Below are 14949 nucleotides of genomic sequence, written 5' to 3' on the forward strand. Positions count from 1 at the left end.
TAGCCAAGGGGGGCAGAGGGGGCAGCTGCCCCCTCAATCAATTTAAAAAATGCATAGCAAACTGAGGTTCTGCCCCCGCTAACAAAAGCCCTGGCTACATCCAAGCTCTTGCACCAGCTAACCTGTCCTCTCTCCATGGTTTCCGGTGAGTGGACATCTGTCTTGCCACCCCCCACCTGCCCCCCCCCGCCAAGCTTTGTGCTCGCAGTATCTCATTTGCTCGGGTGGATCAGTGTTGCGAAAAGGAGCGAGGGTTGTTTGCTCCAGCCGAGGCAAAGTGACATCCGATCTACCAGGGCGAACGGGGAGTGTTTTGTCCAGAGTTGTCTGTCACCAAGGAGAAGAGAACAGGACTTGGAAGAAGGAAGCACAACAGACCAGGGACCCGGCCCTGCAAAAGAGATTCTCCCTCTTTTTACGGATCTTGCACCAGAAGTTCTGCAAATCCCCGAAGGACGTGTGTGTGTGTGTGTGTGTGTGTGTGTGTGTGTGTGTGAATATGTTCGAGGGCGTAAGATAGGAGGATATCAGATGCTCGTGGTGTAAGAGGAATCCAATAGTTGCCTCGTGGAGCAGTGGTGGACCAACGAGGGACGCTCCGCTCTTGCCAGAAACGAGTTTTGAACCAAGGACAAGCTGATGATGAGCCACCATTAATGGTGAGGACCATGAGGTCATGAGATGGGAGATCTTAGGAAGTCATTTCAGGAGAAGCTCCCGCCTCACGAACATTTCGACAAGACAATCCAGCCATGCTGCTGTAGGGGATCAAATGTATCCCTGGTTTCTGTGAGAACTGATGGAGCATGGAGCCAAAGTCTGCCTTGAAAATATAACTTTGAGGTGGATTTGTTTTGATGTCACAGGTGGTTGGGAGTGGCTCAAGGGATGGGTTGATGAACAGCAAGGAGAGAGCTGGAGTTTTTAAGGTTGCTGAGCAGATTTTGTACTGAGTTCCCCCCCCCCCAGCACTTGAAGATGTCCGGAATCCAGGAGGCTCGTATGAGGAGCATCCGTCCATACAAGACCGGGGAACAATACCTCTATGCCATGAAAGAGGACTTGGCCGAGTGGCTGAAGGAACTCTATGATGTGGACATTAACGTGGAGTTCTTCTTGGAAGCCCTGGAGACAGGGGTCTTGCTCTGTCACCATGCCAACAGCATCACCCAAGTGGCTTGGGACTTTGAGCAGAGGTACCCGGGTCTGAGCCACAAGCTGCAGCTGCCCACCTGCGAAGTGACTTGCAACGACTTTGCTCAGCCAGGGACCTTCCAAGCCAGGGACAACGTGTCCAACTTCATCCAGTGGTGCCGGAAGGAGATGGGCATTAAAGGTACGCAGCTCAGAACTGGGTGAGGAAGGGTTGCCAAATCTTGGTCCTCCAGTTCTGCCCTCTGGAGTGGCAAAGAACAAGATTGGGAGGGCTCCATCATGCAGAAGATGGACCAGATTTGTTCTCCTTTAGGACAAAAAGTAGCAGCATATAGTTAAACCCACGGGAGGAGGCTGGGATGGCCACCAACCTAGATGGCTTTGAAAGAAGCTTGGACAAATTCATGGAGGGGGAGAGGGCTATTGATGGCCGTTGTGCTCTGCCTCCATAGCTGGAGACAGCAATATTTGTGAATACCAGTTGCTGGAAACCACAGGAGGGGAGAGGGCTCTTGGGCTCAAGTCCTGCTTATAGGTTTCCCACCGGCATCTGGTTGGCCACTATGAGAACAGGATGCTGGGCTCGATGGGCCAATGGCCTGGTCCAGGAAGCTATTTTATGCTCCTGTGGATGGTCAGCATCAAGCATGTTGTTGGCTATGTCCAACTCCCCACAGGGGGAGAGTCTGTTGGTGGGGAAAGGCATAACCCCCCAAGATGAGAGATGGGATCAGGATGTTTGCCTTGCCTTGAATGAGCGATGGGAGTGAAAACTCTTGATTTTGGGGGACTTCTCCAACGCAATCGCTTTTTGATTGATGGAGAACAGAGAGAAAAAACAGAGGAGAAAAGTTCGACACAGCGCTAGCTGATACCCCTGACTTGGTTTCTCTGCGGCGTTTCCCCACCAATCGCCCCTCAGTCCACATTGCCTAGCGGTCCCCTACTTTCACCCCACCTGCTTTGTTCCAGAAGTCCTGATGTTCGAGACGGAAGACCTGGTCTTGCGCAAGAACGAGAAGAACTTTGTCCTCTGTCTCCTGGAGGTGGCCCGCCGAGCCGCCCGCTTTGGCATGAGTGCCCCCACCCTAATCCAGATGGAGGAGGAGATCGAGGAGGAGATCCGCGAGGACCTGAACCTGCCGCCGGAAGAGACCCCCCTCCCAAGGGCCCAGAGGAAGCCGGCCAATTTCAAGAACCTCGACCAGATGGTATTTGAGCAGGCAGATTCGCGCCCCAGGGCAAACACAGGGTCCCTAAGCTGAACGGGTCAAGGGCTCTCCTTCACTGGAGGTTTTTAAGCAGAGGCTGGGTGGCCATCTACCAGGGATTCTGTAGCTGTGATTCTTGCATTGCACGGGGTTGGACTAGATGACCCTTAGAGATCCCCTCCAGCTCTACACATCTATATTTCTATGACACATTTGTGTCTGGCAAAAGCAGCAAAGGAAGGGAGCAGGGCAGGGCTGGTGAGGGGTGTGGCTTGGGGGCAACTCTGGAGGTCCACATCAAGAATCCTAGAGGGCCACCTGTCATCATCGTCATTCCTCCGACTATTTGTTTTATTTCATAAAATTTATACAGTGCTTGATTGTTTAAAAAAAGAACCTCAAAGCATAAAACAACAAGATTATCAACAAGAAAAAATTACAATAATTTAAGACTTTCAAAAAGTAAAAAATAACAATTGACTACAAAGAATTGGAAACTCACACCAACCTGCTAAATATCTGGACAGGCTTGTCTAAACAAAAATGTTTTTAACAGGCGCTGGAAAGCAAACAGCGAAGATGTCAATAGGCAGGGAGTTCCAATGTGCTATTTATTTATACATCTGTGTCTCACATTCACTCCAAGAAGCTCATCAATACTGTTCTCCCCAGTTTCATACTCACAACGACCCTGTGAGGTTGGCCAGGCTGAGGGGCGATTGGTGATCAATCTCACGGTCACCCAGTGAGCGTCAGGGCCGAGTGGGGAAGGCAAACCCTCATCTCACAGCTCCTAGTCTAAAACGCTAACCACTACTCCACACTTCCTCTCACTCATATTCAGGTTGTCGTTGCTGAACTCATTACTATTCTTATCCTCCTGCTTTCTGCAAAGGTCCAGTGTCTCGTCAGCCGTTGCACCTGCCCCGTCCAGTTCTCCATGATCAAAGTCTCGGAAGGGAAATACCGCGTGGGCGATTCGAACTTGCTGATCTTCGTCAGGGTGAGTTGGCCTGGTGGTGGGCGGGGCCAGAGGCAAAAGTGGGCAGAGCAATGGATGTGGATTTTACTTTTGTATAGTAAGCTGATTTCTGAGCATGCTCACACACTTGGGCTGGAGGAAGCTGTCCATTTCTGTCCTCTCAGTTCCAAATTTTTCCATCCTGAAATTCAGCTCTTCACTTTGGGGCCACGTTTTTAAATCCTCTTGAAAAATTCATCAGTGTTTTGCTGCGAATTTTTCCTAATGCACTATTTTTTGTCAGGACTTTTGACTACTATAATGCCTAATGGCTAATGGCAGCTGGAATTGGGATGATGGCAGTTGGAATGTTGCCATGTTGGGTTGGTGGGTGGAGGGGGACACAGGCCCCCCAATCGAAGGGATGGAAGGACCTGTCAATTTCAGTTTTCTCACTTTCCTATTTTCCCCAATATCTCTGCCATTTAAAAATTCTAATGACAATTCTTCAGCATCTTAGGGCAAATCTCTCCCAACGCACAAATTTTTGTATGCAGTTTGGACTAATATACACATTTTTGCACCTCAGATTTCCCTAATATAATGTGTTTTTGTAGGTTATTTTCACTAACATGTTCGTTCTCATGCACGCTCCCTGCTAATATATGCATTTTTGTAAAGACTGGTTGGTTGGTTGGTGGGCTGGAGAAATGCATTGCAAAATTCAGATGAGTTGGATTTGAAGGATGGCTGTGATTACGGTTCTCATATTGTTTTAGAATGTGCAAATTCAGTAAGTTCACCTTTGAACATGAGCAGAATCAGATTTCTCCCACATCCTCCCCACCACCACATGCATCCAGAGTCACACTCGTGTTCCCTCCACCATCTAGGAAAGCAGGAAGTATGATCAGAGTCAAAGACACATCTCAGCCAGGCAAAATCATACAAGGAGGGCAAGAAGCATGAGGTGTGGCCTTGGAAGAGTCATAAGGGCCAGATAGAGAAGGCTGAGGGCCACATTCCGGCCACGGGCCCAAGGTTCCTCACCTCTGTTCTTCAACAACTGACAGCAGATTTCCAGAATGTCAAAGGCGGGTCTCTCCCAGCCCTACCAGGTATAAGGATCCAGCTCATGCCAGAAGCAGGTAGCCTATAGAGAAGAGAGAGTTACCTGTAGGTAGGACATAGGAATATCATGTGTATCTAACACAGTGGTTCCCACAGTGGACAGTGCTGCCCCCAAAGGCAGGGGGTGGAATTACCCACAGGAGCAAGAGGCAAGCGGGCAGTGGAGGCGTAAATGACTACAAGGCTTTGCAAAACTAGTTTACAGGATCAAGTCCATTGTTGAGTCAATTAAACCAAATCATTTCAATTGGATTTTGCATAAATGTGCAATTAAATGTTACTGTTTTGAGTTTTATTGTGTTTTTATCTTACCCAGTGGGTTGTGTAAACCGCTGATCTGAATAAGGGAAAGGATCAGTGGGAATGAATTTATGGAACCAAGAGGGCAGGCACTCCAAACATTTGGGAACCACTGTTCTAACGTTCTCTGTGTGTGTGCCTGTGGCACATAAACAGACTTGTGAAACAATTAGTATTATCTATCAATCTCTTGGGACGCGGGTGGCGCTGTGGGTTAAACCACAGAGCTTAGGACTTGCCGATCAGAAGGTCGGCAGTTCAAATCCCCGCAATGGGGTGAACTCCCGTTGCGCGGTCCCTGCTCCTGCCAACCTAGCAGTTCGAAAGCACCTCAAAGTGCAAGTACAGTGGTGCCTCACAAGACGAAAAGAATCTGTTCTGTGATTCTCTTCGTCTAGCGGTTTTTTCGTCTTGCGAAGCAAGCCCATTGATGGATTAGCGCTATTAGCGGCTTTTAGCAGCTTATCGGCTTATCGGATCAGCTGATAAGCGGCTTAGCGGCTTAGGAAAAGGGGGGGGAGGGGGAAAAACCCGCAGGAACTCACAAGACATTTTCGTCTTGCAAAGCAAGCCCATAGGAGATTCGTTTTGCGAAGCACCTCCAAAACGGAAAACTCTTTTGTCTAGCGAGTTTTCCATCTTGCGAGGCATTCGTCTTGCGGGGCACCACCGTAGATAAATAGCCTGTGTATCCTGCTGCGGCGGGAAGGTAAACGGCATTTCCGTGCGCTGCTCTGGTTCGCCAGAAGCGGCTTAGTCATGCTGGCCACATGACCCAGAAAAACTGTCTGCGGACAAACATCAGCTCCCTCGGGCAGCAAAGTGAGATGAGCGCCTCAACCCCAGAGTCGTCCACGACTGGACTTAAGGGTCAGGACGAGGTCCTTTACCTTTATCAATTTTTTAGTCACCTAGCACAGGACTGTCTCCAGGTTTTAAAACTTTTCAGATCGCCAGGTGTAGAGGAAAAACCTTAGCCTGATATTGATAAGGTGTCTGCATCACTGCCAGGCAGGCCTCACTTGGGACAGCATTCCCCAGGACTGCAGGTGTTGTTGTGGCTCACGGTCAGGGAAGGGCATGTGGTGCTCACCTGCGCTCCTTTTTGCTCCAGATCCTGCGGAATCACGTGATGGTCCGAGTGGGCGGTGGCTGGGACACCCTAGAGCACTACCTGGACAAGCATGACCCCTGCCGGTGCACCTCCCTCTGTAAGTCCCCTGTGCTCTTGTTGGATGCTCTAAATCTAAAGTGTTTCATTCCTGTGTTTTTGCTTAATTAGTCCAGCAGATCTCGAAACTGACTGCTGTTGTATGTCAGGGCTTTGACCCAGGCCACATTCAAACCGTATCTTTAAAGTGCTATGATGCTGCTTTAAACACTTGTGGCTTCCTCCAGGGAATTCTGGGGGCTGTAGTTTGTTAAGGGGGCTGAGAGTTGTTAAGAGAGACCCCTACAGAGCTACAATTCCCAGGGTTCCCTTTGAAGAGGGATTAATATTTGTTGGAAGCCTCCCAAAGTGGCTGGGGCAACCCAGTCAGATGGATGGCATATAAATAAGATGTATTATTATTATTATTATTATTATTATTATTATTATTATTATACTCCTTCTGCTGAGTTGGGCCCTTCACGTCTGTCCTAAAGTCCTGACCTGATGGTACCACAGTACCTGCTAATAACAGGGATGGGGAACAATTTTCTAACCCAAAGTCTGCATTCTCTCATAAGTATCCTTCCAGGAGGTACATGGTAGGGGTGGGCGGGGCCAGAGGCAAAAGTGGGCGGAGCCGCATATATAAATTTTACCTTTGTACAGCAGGCCAGTTTATACACACATACATACCTCTCTTTCCTCAATCCAGGCAACCCAGAGGCATTGCCCAGGCAAAACCAGGATGTGAAGCAGGACCAGTAGAGGATGCAGCTGTGGAAGGTTGTAGCCTAGGGAGAGTCCCGTGGGCTGGCAGGGCTGCATTCATCTCCTGGGCCTGAGGTTCCTGCCCTCTGTGCTACGAAAGAGAGCAGGGCACCTGCCGCTTGTATAAAAGCCATTGCCATGACTTTTGTAGTGACACTGATGTCCACTAGAGGGCAGGCCAGTGCTGCAGATAACAAATGCAGTCCTTAGAACTGCACTTAACCCAAGCAAATCGATGGAACCTCCCAAAATTTGGGAAAGACAATGTACCGGTACTTCATGGAATCATAAAATCATAGAATTGTAGCATTGGAAGGGACCCTGAGGGTCATCTAGTCCAACCCCTGTAATGCAGCAATCTCAACTAAAGCATCCATGACAGAGGGCCATCCAACCTGTTTTAAAACTTATTTTTTATTTATTTCTATAAGATTTATATACTGCCCTTTAGCATAAGATCTCAGCGTGGTTCACACTTCTAATGAAGGAGAGTCCACAACCTTCCGAGGGAGCCCATTCCACTTTCGAACAGCTCCTGCTGCCAGAAGGTTCTTGCTAATTAATGTTTAGTCGGAATCTCCTTTCATGTTATGTGAGCAATGAATTATTGGGGTGGCAGCGAGCTGGTCAGATGAGCAGGAAATGTCCGTGGGATCCAGGATGCAACATATTGCAGAGGATTTTTGGAATATTAACCATTCTAGACTTCAGGGCTTGCTGTTGCATCCCTGGTATAATTTTCCTTGCAGAATTAACGCAGAAGTAGACCTATCCTTTAGTCCTTCTAGGAACCTCGGGCCTGAGGGATGAATGTGCCCAGGAGAGGCCAAGCCAGATCTGTGAGCTACTCAGCTATTCCACATCTCTGACAAAATAAGATTCTGGACCTTGAAAGCATATATTGTGATAACTGTGTTAGAAGCTGAGGTGCTGCAAGATTCTCTCTCGTTGATTTCTCCAACCCTTTCTGCAGCTCACAAACAAGCCTTGAGGGCAGGCAGCCCGCAGAAGATGCAAGCCACGCCGGTCCAACACGAAATCACAGCCCGCTTATCGCCCAGGAAAGACAACCCCAAGCCCCAGCCTGCTTTGATTGTCACCCGATCCCAAAGCCCGCTGCCCCCAGTGGAGTGGAGGACCTACACTCCTAACACCCACAGCCCTGGGTGGAAGACTCTGCAGCGGTCACCTCCGAGCAATGGTGGTGGCGGCAGCGGCAGCAGTAGGAAAACCACAGCTCTGCTTGTCTCCCCGGAGGTCTCAGAACATGGGAGAGTCCCTTCCGTCAGGTGATGACAGATAATGTGTGGGGAGATAGGAAGGATTTGTTTTCTGCCAACAGCTCAAAGTTTTCACTTCTGACCAACCTAGATTTATGGCCCAGAGTAACTGGAACAATGTTATGGTAAAGAATATGAGCTACAAGCTAGAATATATATATATATATCTCCATTGGTCCAACATTGTTCCTACAAGGAATTCGCACTTGGAGGCAACAATGCTTCTGAATTCCAGTTGCTGCCTTCAGATGTCCTCTAAAAGTCAGATAGTTGTTTATTTCCTTGACATCTGATGGGGGGGGGGCGTTCCACAGGGTGGGTGCCACTACCGAGAAGGCCCTCTCCCTGGTTCCCTGTAACCTCACTTCTCGCAGGGAGGGAATCTCCAGAAGGCCCACAGAGCTGGACCTCAGTGTCCGGGCAGAACGATGGGGGTGGAGATGCTCCTTCAGGAATACTGGACTGAGGTTGTTTAGGGCTTTAAAGGTTAGCACCAACACTTTGAATTGTGCTCAGAAACGTACTGGGAGCCAATGCAGGTCTTTCAGGACCGGTGTTATGTTGTCTCGGCGGCCGCTCCCAGTCACCAGTCTAGCTGCTGCATTCTGGATTAGTTGTGGTTTCTGGGTCACCTTCAAAGGTAGCCCCAAAGAGTGCATTGCAGTAATCCAAGTGGGAGATAACTAGAGCATGTGTTGTGCTTATATTATTGTGTTCTTCTCTTTCAGGGCGAGGTCAGTGACTCCAACCCGGAGGCTGCTGGGACCCGAAGAGAGACCCGCATCTAAGCCAACGCTCTCTATGCGGAGCAGAAGAGAGGCATGCCCTGTCCTGTCCCAGCTGAACGGAAGCACGGAGAACAACTTGCCCGTTCAGAAATCTATCTCAGAGGCACATCGCGGAAGGTCTCCTGCCAGAATCCCAACACTGACACCTCACAAAGAGAAACCGGAGAGGCCAGCGTCATCCAGAGCTGCTACACTGAGAGCTCCAGTGACCCGGCCTCCAGGAAGGTCCCAGCCTGAAATGAACGGCCCGCAGACCCGCTCTTGCAGTCCAACCAAGCACTTCCAGGCCCCAATGGAAAGCCCTGCAAGGCCGCAAGGTGGAGTCACCATACACAGCTGGAGTAAGGACTCAATAGCGTGGCGATCACCCTCCCCAGTAAAACACGCAGGTGTGCCTCAGAAAGAAGACAGCAGTGCCAAGACCTCCGGAAGAGTTACCCCAACATCATACAGGCCGCCAGCAATTGGTAGCAGCTACCAAGAGGCGTTCTGTTTCAGAAATGGGGGTAACACCCTGGACAAAAACCAAGCCAACCTGCCCAGGAAAGAGCTTTTCAAGGGCAAGGCCCCTCTTCTGAGAGAACAGGGCAAGGCTGTCATCCCGGAAGCATCAGACAGCAGGTTCTCCAACAGCTCAGGGGGTAGAATCGGTCAGAAATTGAAGGATGGTGGGACCTTAGCTGGGCAAGAGGGTGTTCCAGGAAGACCTTGTAAAGATGGCCGGATGAGTCAAGGGGATACCAAGGAACTGGGCAGGGGAACAGAACGTGTTTACACACCACTGCCTATCGATCCGGTGGAAGAACAAGCTCTGTACAGGAGCCTAGAGGATGAGATTTTGGCCAACATCAAGGAGCTGGAGGAAGTCTCTGAAGGCAACCCCGTTTCTCAAGGGAGTCGGCTAGGAGGGTTTGGAGTGGACTGTTGCCAAGGAAGAGATGCCATGGCCTTGACCTGTAATGGGCCGAGGGTCTCCACACCCACCTGGTCCTCTTTGCCTATCACCCCAAGGACCTCAGTCTCTGAGGGAAGTGTGCCTCGGAGCGGGGTCTATGTGCCTGAGAGAGAGATGAGGTGGCACCCCGCAGGACTACATTACGACAGCGTTATTCAAGAGCTTTCCAAAACACTGCACCGGGAGCACGCAGGGACTGAGGGAAGTCCCCCCCAGTCAAGTCCATCTCTGGTGAATGGAAACCAGGCCAGAAAAACATTCCTAGACAGAGAAAGTCCTGTTCCCGAGAATAACTGTGTGGCCCCTGAAGCAGAAGGTGGAGAACCATACCACACAGCTTGTGTGGAAGTGGACGGAAACGCCAGAGCCTCTCAAGCGATGCCAGGCAGACTTCCTGATTCTCCAGAGCACTCTCCAGCTCCTGAGGACACAAAACTACCTCAGAGTAAGCCGAGGCGGTCTCTGAAGAAACCGGAGCGGGTGCCCTCCATTTACAAGCTGAAGCTGCGCCCCAAAATCCGGCCACGCAGAGACAACAGGCCCGAAAAGAGGCCTTCAAGGATCCCCACTCCAATTGCGTACAGGCATGCCCAAAGAGGATCCAGCGTCAAGGCCCAGGCGAAGAAGGTCCACAGCGTCAAATCCCAAATCTGGAGCGACCAGGCTGCCGTGAGGCAAAATGGCTCGGGGGACACTGGGTCCAAAGACCAGGCTGCACTTTCTGACTACAGCCCTTTCTCCACACAAGACGGGGGTCCTGGGAGGAAAACAAGTGTGACAGAGGGGGAAACGGAGGCGTCAGGCATGGAGGAATCCTGGCTGTGACATTTCCTTAAAGATGCGATTGCCGTCTCGGAATTGCAATTGCGGTCTTTTCTTGTGCCTAACCCCCATCGCCAAGCTTTGTATCTGGTGGTCTCAGTTTCGGGCCAGAAAAGTGGATTAATGAGAATTGTACCATATGCATTTATGGTTGTGTGGTAACTATGCAGTATGTTGAACCAGGGGTGGGGTGGGGACCCCTCTCTCCTACTCCCTCAGCTGCCTAAACAGTTAGCAGACTTCAAGTGCAGGTCTTAGCTTGTAACCCTGAAAGCTAGAAGCTTGCAGCTGTACCTCTGTGGGTGTGTTGATCCCACAGGGAAACAAAAGGTTGCCAGTGGGGAGTTGTATGTTCTACATATCATTATCTTTGTTCTTCGACTTTCTGGAAATAAACTTGGATGAATACAGGTGCTGGTGGGGGGCATTTAGTTGAGTATCTTCTGCGTCTCTGCAGTTCACAAAACAAAGGTGGAATATGGCTCATTTGCTAAGGTCTGGTTTCCTGGTTGTGCTATAGATAGCGACAGATTCTGTCATGCACCTGCCCCAAACATCTATCAGGCTTGTTCTTGGTTGTCACACAAGCCCAAAGATGAGGAACCTGTGGTTCTCTGGCTGTTTTTGGACTCCCAGTCACCATAGACAGTGAGTGATGGGGATGATGGCAGCTGGAGTCCAGCGACACCAGGAGGGCCACCAATTATCCACCATGAAGAATCGAATCCTGCTCCAGGGTTTAAAACAGCAGGAGCTGATTTTGGATGCATTGTTTTCGTCCATGAGAACTAGAGCCTTCTGACTCTTTCAATAAAGGAAGTTCAGACTCTCCGAATTCCGTGTAGGTTGGGGGACTAAGAACGTGCAGAATCAGCTCAGAAGAGAGAGAACACACAGGCCTCCTGGTATGTTTAATAGGACTGCATTTGATTAAATATTAATGCAATAAAGTCTGATTTGTTGAATTATTTTTTTTTTAAGAAGGGGCCATCGCACTTGTCAGTTACCCAAATCCCCTTGCACTTATTCGCCAGGAGAACATCAGGAGGTGGGAGCATGTTTAATTCTTAATGAGCAATTAGCTGGAGCACTCCCTCTCTGCTTTATCTCCATGCATAAAAGCGTTAGAAACTTAACTATATATATAAAATTTTAATTCAGAGAGGGACCTGGAATATCTCCAAGGGGGCATTGCTAGGTCCATGGAATACTTGGGGCCCTAATTTACATTTACATAAAATGTGTATGCACAAATATAGGGCAGCTTTCAGAAGATGAGCAGCCCCGTATTCAATTAGTATTATTATTATTTTTTAAAAAAGTTTAAAAGAAGAAGAAAGAGCAGGAGACCCCATGCATAGTTTAAAGGCACTTGCCCTGCAAGCCATCCCATAAGAACGCCTTTGCAGCCCTGACCTTGGCTAGAACCCTGACTCTCGCTGCCTTGCAGGGGTTAGACTAGAAGACTCTTGGGATTCCTTCTAACTCTACAATTCTATAGAATCACAGAGTTAGAATTGACCACGAGGGTCATCTACTCTAACCCCTTGCAGTGCAGGAATCTTTTGCCCAATATGGGGCTTGAACCCACAACTCTGAGTTTAAGAATCTACTGCTCTACTGATGAATCTATCCCAGACCTGTGATTCTACTTGCCTCCGACCTTCTGGGACCCCCAGCGAATAGCTGCAAGATGCAAAGGTTTGCTTCCATCATTGCATCTGCTTTTTCCTTTCATCACTATGTTCTACAACTCCCATGCGCTTGATCTCGCAGGAAGAAACTCCTGTGAAATTTGGTGCACGCTTCCATACATGTATGTGTTTAATGGCCATTGGCCATTAAAGAATCTATGGCCTGTAAAAGCTGGGGGGGGGGCACTGTTATGATTATTTTCTTATTACACTTTTTATTATTATGCTCCATAAAATGTGTTCTTAATGCTGTATACCGCACTGGGATCTTTTGATAAAGGGCAGTATATAAACTGAATAAATAATAAATAATAATAATATATTTCTCCAGAGGTGGCTGGTAGGGCAGAAGGCAGAACACCCAACAGTAGGTGGTGCTAGAGGAAACTCATTCCAACACTAAATGGTAAAAGTAAAGGGACCCCTGACCATTAGGTCCAGTCGTGGCCGACTCTGGGGTTGCAGCGCTCATCTCGCTTTATTGGCCGCGGGAGCCGGCGTACAGCTTCCAGGTCATGTGGCCAGCATGACTAAGCTGCTTCTGGCAAACCAGAGCAGCGCACGGAAACGCCGTTTACCTTCCCGCTGGAGCGGTACCTATTTATCTACTTGCACTTTGACGTGCTTTCGAACTGCTAGGTTGGCAGGAGAAGGGACTGAGCAATGGGAGCTCACTCCATTGCGGGGATTCGAACCGCCAACCTTCTGATCAGCAAGTCCTAGGCTCTGTGGTTTAACCCACAGCGCCACCTGCATCCCTACATTCCAACAGTAGGTGGTGCCAAAGAGACTGAGCAGGGGGAAGCTGATGGGGTGGGGCCACCCCTGGACTGGATGAATGTAAGAAAGAAGGCAGGCAAGGATAGGCTGAAGTTGGCAACGCCCTCCCTCGCTTTGCCTTAGGGACCAGCCTCCATCTGGAATCTAGAGATGCTGGTCATCTCTTTGACAGAAGTGTGGAGAGCAGTCAGTGGTGCCTCCAGGGTAAGACTCTTGGCCACAGGTCCAGAGTCTCCTTCAGCAGAAGGAGCAGGAGGGGCCTCAAGAGAACCCTGGCTGGTTCACCCCATTTAGAAATAAGTAGAGTTCTCCAGGGTAGACAAGGTGGTGCCCTCCGTAGGTTGCTGGCTTTCGAACTCTCATCATCCCTGGCCATTGGCCATGCAGTGGGTCGATACCCACAGGCTAGCCAGCCATCTTTTAGGACACAGTTAGAATCATGGAATCCCTCCCAACCCTATAATTCTAAGAGTCATCTAGCCCAACCCGCTGCAACTAAAGGAGTTGGGTTTTGAGCATGGGATTTGAAAAAAGGAGAGAGAGAAAAAAATGGCTCTCGGGTGGCCTCCCCCCAACCTAATGCCCTCCAGACATTTTGGAGTACAGCCTCCACCAGTGGCAGCAGAGGCTGGTGGGAGTTGGCATCTAGAGAGCATCAGGTTGGGGAAGTCTCATGGGCACAGCTGGGGGTTGGGGGGCAGATCCCACCCACCCCCAAATCAAGTAAAGACCTGGCTAAGGTTGACAATGATACAATGATAGGGGAGCCTCTCAATGGGCTGGGCTTACTGAGTGTGCACAGGGGGAAAAAACTGCATTGGAAAAGAGGAATTTGAGAAGGAAGTGCTGAAAATGTTTTCAGCAAATCCAAGAAAACTTGTCTCAGTTTAGATTTTTTAAAAAATAAGATGAAAAAAGGCATGTTCTTTGTAATTTTGCAAAATATACTTGATAACCACATGAAAGGTACTCCCTGATGTTTTTATTTAACTTCCTAATTTCCAAAGGACTGAAGATTTTGACAGATTTTTCTGAGCACTTGGGGTCAAAATACAATAATTTAAAACAACTGTTGTTGAGACATTTCATTCCGAATCTGCTAGGCAGAGTCAGGCAGAGGGTGATGGCATATGTCCCTAGCCTGACATACCATAAATCCTGGCTACACCCATGGGAAGTCTGTTTTTGGGACAAGGAACAGCAAAGGAATACCTTTTTTTTTTTGGTTTTGGTTTCGGATGCAGGATCTAGAGATTTTCGCTCTGCCTTCGGTTCCAACTGCCTGCTCTGATTGCCTTGTACAATCTGATTGCCTTGGTACAATCTCTGCCGAAATACGACTTGATCTTGAAACGGGTAACTTTGAAAGCCGTGATTCTGATTCTCCTCCGTGAGTCATCGCCACTCATTCTCCTGCTGCAAAGCCTGCTCTCTCCTCCTCCAGGAATGATAGTGTAAACCGCTCTCAACAGGGTGGACTTTTTAAGCTACAATTTACTGATTGTTCCCAAGTGCAAAGGGATGGAGCCGCTCTGGGTGATGATGGAAGGAGAAGGAGAAGCGGCTGAGTCAGGCGCAGATGTGAGATTTTAATAGCAGACGTCATCTCAAACTCTCAAGAACAACACAAGACTCAACAGAAGAGCTCTGTTGGGTCAGACCAAAGCACGGATGGGTTGTTGTTTTTTTCTGAAAATCTGGATGCCAAGTTTATCTGTGTGGATTTGTCATATTTCCCTCTTGTTCCTTGAACTTGGCAAAGAACGAGTTTCAGCTTAAAACACGAACAGTTCTGGCATATTGTATGTGTTATAGCCATTTTTATACATATAGTATTCATATTATATGCATATACACTCCCGGTTTCTAAAGCAGCCAGAACATAAGAGCTGCATAGAAGGATGCATATAACTGGATAAAATACTTATGTGTTAGTACGTATAAAATTATC

The 14949-nt window shown here is 48.9% G+C and overlaps 1 protein-coding gene across 2 annotated transcripts; it reads left to right on the forward strand.

Moving 5' to 3' along the window:
- The first annotated feature begins 145 nt into the window (after nucleotides 1-145).
- On the forward strand, nucleotides 146-11496 carry GAS2L2 (growth arrest specific 2 like 2). 2 transcript variants are annotated; one of them, XM_081171493.1, is made up of 6 exons: nucleotides 146-1336; nucleotides 2128-2366; nucleotides 3262-3369; nucleotides 5873-5969; nucleotides 7653-7968; nucleotides 8688-11496. In XM_081171493.1, exons 1-6 carry the CDS (start codon nucleotides 979-981, stop codon nucleotides 10525-10527), a joined length of 2958 nt encoding a protein of 985 aa, XP_081027619.1. In that variant the 5' UTR covers nucleotides 146-978; the 3' UTR covers nucleotides 10528-11496. The 2 variants fall into 2 exon arrangements, with proteins under 2 accessions (XP_081027619.1, XP_081027620.1); XM_081171494.1 differs by having other exon boundaries at nucleotides 2131-2366.
- The last annotated feature ends 3453 nt before the right edge of the window (nucleotides 11497-14949 follow it).

Source organism: Podarcis bocagei, assembly GCF_964188305.1.
Source record: "Podarcis bocagei genome assembly, chromosome: 15".
Lineage (NCBI taxonomy): Eukaryota > Metazoa > Chordata > Lepidosauria > Squamata > Lacertidae > Podarcis > Podarcis bocagei.